General features: G+C 41.0%; 1 protein-coding gene across 1 annotated transcript in view; it reads right to left on the bottom strand.

The window, feature by feature from the left end:
- Positions 1 to 3,030: 3,030 nt before the first annotated feature.
- ACOT13 (acyl-CoA thioesterase 13) overlaps positions 3,031 to 6,113 on the bottom strand; it is a 35,291-nt gene continuing 32,208 nt past the window's right edge. Inside the window, exon 3 of the mRNA XM_032140732.2 lies at positions 3,031 to 3,287. Coding sequence (XP_031996623.1) covers positions 3,131 to 3,287 — 157 coding nt within the window. The 3' untranslated portion in view covers positions 3,031 to 3,130. The remainder of the gene's footprint in view (positions 3,288 to 6,113) is intronic.

Below are 6,113 nucleotides of genomic sequence, written 5' to 3'. Positions count from 1 at the left end.
CCTGGCAATTGAGTGTGTAACTTCAACAAGAATAGGAATCAAGGACATACTGTCAGCTTTCAACAGTTAGCAACCTGGCCTTATGCCGTGCTTCATGGGAAAGCGCCATTCTTAAATTTCAAAATGCTTTCATGTGTCCTCTTATTTAAAAATTAGAATCTATTTGAAATAACATTTTGAATGTTTATTATAGCCAGGTACTCTTCTAAGCTCTTGTCTTAACCTCTCAACCTTTGGTGGAAATAGATGCAAAGGTTAAGTAACTTGCTCAAGCTCAGATCATAAGTATGGAGGATTTAAAACCAGGCTGGCTGGCTCTAGGGCCTGTGCTCTTAATTTACCATGTTGAATTAATTTACCATATTGAATTATACTTAGGTTCACCAAGTTAGGCATTTTGGCAGCCATTGTTTACGTTTTTATTTTGGAATAATTTAGAAAAGTTGCCAGAGTAATATGAAAGCTCTTGTGTAATCTTTACCCTCATTTTTATTATTTTGCCACTTTTTTTCATTTTCTCTGTACATTTATACCTATGAGCTATTTGAGAGTTTGTTGCACACTTTGTTGCTTCCTTACCCCTTCCTTAGTACTTTGGCATGTATTCCAAGTACAAGAATATTTCACATAACTCGAGTAAAATTACCAAACTCAGGGAATGTTGAACTCTTTATCATCCATATTCGTTTTGTTGTCCCAGTATCCTCGGTAGCTTGTTTCAGATCCCCTCCTAGAGTACAGGATCATTGAATTTAGTTGTTCTCAGTTGTCTTTAATGTGGAACAGTTCCTTAGCCTTTAAGTGTTTCATGATCTCTCTGTTTTTTGGAGTACAGGGCAATTTTTCTTGTAAATTGTTACTCATTTTGCATTTGAATCGTTTATTCATGCTTACTCCCTTCTCATGCATACTCTCCATCTGCTCTTCATTAATGTTAATTTTGAGTGCCTGGTCAAGGTGTCCTGGTTTTGCCCTATATATGGTACTTACTACTAGCAATCTCTTGGGAAACAACATGCAAATATCCTGTTCCTTTATCAGGAGCTCCCTTGGCGATTCTTCCAGACTAAAACCCAAACCAGTCTTTAACTATGATGGTTACAAAATAGTGATTTTCCAAATCTATCCCTCTGTCCATTTACAGCATTTGTTGTAAGAGAGTGTTCTATCTCTGTCATTTATTATCTACCTAAACGCTATGGCCTCATATTTTTTCCCTCCAAATCATAATTTGCATGCCTTTATTATTTTGAGCATCTCCTTTCATGCATAAGATACTGTAACCTTTCTGTCCCAGCCTCAAGCCCTGGAATCAGCTGTTTCTCCAAGGAGCCCAGGTTCCTTTTAGTGGGAAATACTAGAAGTAAACATCTGGGACTCGTGTACGCTCACTGCTACCATTGCTACTGTGGAGTCTTCTGCCCTTTCAGTGGACAGATCAGCATGCGATCTAATGTAGGGAAAGGATTTGCCTTTAACTGTTAATGACTTAAATTTACTTAAAGCTGCATCCTTTTTAGTCTTTAGTCATGAAATGTTCATTAAGACTCCCTGACATAGAACAAGAGTCAGCTGGGTGCAATGGTTCACACCTGTAAGTCCAGTACTTTGGGGGGCCAAGGCAGGAGGATTGCTTGAGCCTAGGAGTTTGAGACCGGGCTGGGCAACAGTGAGACCTTGTCTCTACAAAAATAAAATTAGGCGTGGTGGCACACGCCTGTAGTTCAGCTACTCAGGAGACTGAGGTGGAAGAATGTCTTGAGCCTGGGATTTTGAGGCTACAGTAAGCTGAGATTGTATCAGTGTACTCCAGCCTGACTGACAGTGAGAAGCTGTCTCAGAGTGCCACAGTCAGCTGAACTTGGAGACTTCTAAGAAGTGAACTTGGTCTTTTCAATACTGTAGATTTGGAGGTTTGAGATCTGCACGGTCTTATTCTTGGTATAAGAAAAGGGGCTAGTAGCATGCTTTTTTTCTTCCCCCTCTATTGGACCATTTCCTGTATCACTAATGTGCTTTGCCTCAAACTTTCTTGAGGTCTTTTTTAGGCATGTGGCTCAATCTATTTTATTTCCCAGTATGGGCTGTAGTTCATATATTTTGAAGTTTCATAATCTTAAGGAAATGCAAGTGTAGCTTGGCATTTTAGATCTGGGAAGGACCTAAGATTCACTAAGGATTGGCCATTGCTGTGGTCTGAATGTGTTTCCCCTAAATTTGTATGTTAAAATCCCAACCCCCAAGGTGATATTAGCAGGTGGGGGTCTTTGGGAAGTTATTAGATCATGAGGGCAGAACCCTCAAGATTGGAGTAAGTGCCCTTACAAAAGAGAACCCAGGCTGGGCACATTGGCTCACACCCGTAATCCCAGCACTTTGGGGGGCCAAGGCGGGCAGATCACCTAAGGTCATGAGTTCAAGACCAGCCTGGCCAACATGGCGAACCCCGTTTCTACCAAAAAAAAGTACAAAAATTAGGTGTGATGGCACACGCCTGTAGTCCCAGCTACTTGGGAGGCTGAGGCAGGAGAATCACTTGAACCCAGGGGGCAGGGATTGCAGTGAGCTGAGATTGTGCTGCTGTACTCCAGCCTGGGCAACAGTGAGACTCCCATTTCAAAAACGAGAACCCAGAGGGCTCACTTGCGCCTTCCACCACACAGTGCGAAGTTAGAATCTATGAGCCAGGAAGTGGGCCCTCACCTAACAGGATCTGCTGGGGCCTTGACCCAGGACTTTCCAACTTCTAGAACCATGAAAAATTTCTGTTCCTAGCAGCCCAAACAGAATTAGAACCATTAATTTCTATTTCTTCTTTAGCTTAACACTGGACTTTAGTTTTAATCTTAACCGAGAGTGGTCCTGCTAGTTTCTTTGCTTTACCTGTTTAACACTTTGAGCTAAGAATTTTTCACCCAATTATCACACATGATTAAAAAACAAGATGCTTAAAGTGAAAAAAAACAGACACCCCCACCTTTACCCTACTTGATTTTCAGGTCCTTTTCCTCCAAGAATATTTCTAGCTGCTTCTGGTTTTGTGAGTTTATTTCAAAAATTACAATTGTTTTGAGTCAAATCTATACTTGATATTCATTGTTGGGTTTCTTTAGGTCATTCTGCTGTTCTCTCAGTTTCCCAGGTGTTTTGTGTGTCTTCCTTGTGCTATTAATTTTCCTGTGGCCTTGTTGGTCAGATCCACAGAGGTAAATGCAAGTGTTTTTCCTTGCTTCAGAACATGTGCTGTAATCACTATATCTTCTCCTAATTTTGCAGGTGACATGTACCTTGAAAGAAAATGAATATAGTTAACAGCAAATAATTTTTTAAAGGGAAAGTTGTGTGCATCTCACAACAGTGTTCCTATGTAACTTATTTTACTCCTAAAAGTAGTTTAACAGTAGTATTGGTAAGCTTTCTTTACTATCAAATGTGAATGGCTGGTCCTAACCAGGTTCTATCTTACCCATTCCTTACCCACACAAGTTTCTTTTCCCAAATATATGAGAAGAGGTTTTCATGCCTCCCCTTTTTTCCCTTTACATTTCCCACTTCATATTTATTTGGGGCTGGTGAAAGATTTCCTCCAGCTTTCATTTAATCTCCTTAACTTCTTAGATGAAATATCACTTGGTGTCTATATATTGTCCTATCCATATTTACAATTTATTTGACTCTAAAATGATAATATAACAACTATAAGGAATTGATATGATGTCCTTACAATCTTGATGATGGACTGTCCATATTTTTAAGATGTACATCCTACTCACTTGTAATCCATAAGTTGTCTCTAACTCAGCTGGCTCCAGCTAATTAAAAAAAAAAAAACTGGGGAGATGAGGATTGTTTAAAACAAATGTTAATGTTTTAAAGGGAAATAATTTCCTTACAGTTTATTTTTATGTTTCTGCTTTTTAGAAGTCTTTAAAAAGGATATGTATTTTTGCCATATTCAAAATAAGGGTTCAGTATTTATAGCTAGGAGGTATAAGAAAGGTGGATCTGGCCAGGCACGATGGCTCAAGCCTGTAATCCCAGCACTTTGGGAGGCCAAGGTGGGCGGATCACCTGAGGGCAGGAGTTCGAGACCAGCCTGGCCAACGTGGTGAAACCCCGTCTCAACTAAAAATACAAAAGTTAGTTAGCTAGGCATGGTGGTGGGCACCTGTAATCTCAGCTACTTTCGAGGCTGAGGCAGGAGAATGGCAAGAACCCAGGAGGCAGAGGTTGCAGTGAGCCGAGATCGCGCCACTGGACTCCAGCCTGGGCAACAGAACAAGATTCCATCTCAAAAAAAAAAAAAAAAAAAAAGGTGGATCTTATTGCTGGAAAGAACAGGTTTGTCTTGAATTCACATATATCAATGTAAAGAAATGAAAAATGGTATGTTTAGTAGTTTGCCCAGTTTTTATTATTTCCCTAAATTTTGTCTTAGAAATCAAGAATTTTGGCTAACAGCCATTAACTTAAACTGAGGGAAGATAAGGAACCCTTTGTGCTACAGATGAGTAAACATTAAGTCCGGGGAATTTGGAGATTGACATTTTGTCAGTAATATTCTAAAATTTCCCCTTTTGTTGTTTTGGAACCTCGCTTGTCTAACAGGCATCCTCAGTCTGTATAATATAGAACTTGATGTGCAGGGGTGGAGTAAATTTGGTACCATGTCAAGTAAGTCAAAGAGAGAATCATGAAGTGTTAACTGACTGAAACATTCATTTACTTTTGAAATATCTCTAACTTTTGAAAGACCATGTCCTAGTTTTTGTTGAAGTGAATCAGTTTTTGAAGCGTAGGCAGCTCTTGATGGCCAATGCTTTTGGCAACACATATTTGAAAGGCCAAGTATGACTTACTGAAAATTCCTTAGGGTTCTGAAGGCAAAAGTACTTTAGTAGATCATGAAATGCAGTGCTAGGTTTGAAGATCTCTCTGCTCTTAATAGAGATGTTTAGGGAAAATCAAGTCATCAACTGGTCTTACCTCTTACCACATGAAATAAGGATGCTGAATATGCACACCAGTAACATAAGCAGAGCCTTTTCTGTACATCTTAATTTCAAAAAGAGCATTTGGCTGCATCTTGTGATTTGCTTATTGTACCCTCAATTGAAGTTATTCCCATGAAGAGGGACTGAATGTTTCTTAAAAGCCTACGTTGGCTGGGCGCGATGGCTCATGCCTGTAATCCCAGCACTTCGGGAGGCCGAGGCGGGCAGATCACAAGGTCAGGAGATCGAGACCAGCCTGGCTAACACGGTGAAACCCCATCTCTACTAAAAATACAAATGAATTAGTCGGGCGTGGTGGTGGGCCCCTGTAGTCCCAGCTACTCAGGAGGCTGAGGCGGGAGAATGGTGTGAACCTGGGAGGCAGAGCTTGCAGTGAGCCGAGACTGCACCACTGCACTCCAGCCTGGGCGACAGAGCGAGACTCCGTCTCAAAAAAAAAAAAAAAAAAGCCTACATTATTTCCATTACCCTCATATCTGTTCACGATGGCTCTCTCAACCTAACCGCTCAGATTTTTCTGTTGCTTAGGTGGAAAAAGCAGTTGTCTTGAAACTAAATCCCTGTGCCCAGCTCTTTATTGAATGGGGCTGCAGTAGTACCAGTTTATGTTGGAATTGATTTTTTTACGTTTTGGAAGTTTGACCCTGAGGGGCACTGCTCCCTGATCATGTAGTTTAACTCACAGAACATGTCTGTGTAGTCACAGGGAGAGATCTAGGATTGCTGCCCATTCTTAAAACTCAACACTTTGGATAGCTGAGGTGGGTGGACACTTGAGGTCAGGAGTTCAAGACCAGCGTGGCCAACATGGTGAAACCCCGTCTCTACTAAAAACAAAAAAATTAGCCCGGCATGGTGGCACACACCTGTAATCCCACCTACTAGGGAGGCTGAGGCAGGAGAATTACTTGAGCCCCAGAGGCGGAGGTTGAAGTGAGCCAGATTGCGCCACTGCACTCCAGCCTGGGTGACGGGGAGACTCCATGTCCAAAAAAAAAACAAACCCCAACACTGGTGTTCAGTTTGTTAGAGTAAGATTATAATGTGTACATGAACTCTAACTTTACTTTGAATTGTATGTACTCAATACAATCCTCG

The sequence above is a fragment of the Hylobates moloch genome, unplaced genomic scaffold (assembly GCF_009828535.3).
Source record: "Hylobates moloch isolate HMO894 unplaced genomic scaffold, HMol_V3 SCAFFOLD_20, whole genome shotgun sequence".
NCBI lineage: Eukaryota > Metazoa > Chordata > Mammalia > Primates > Hylobatidae > Hylobates > Hylobates moloch.
Note: the sequence above shows the minus strand (reverse complement) of the source record. Positions and strands in the feature narration are given on the sequence as shown.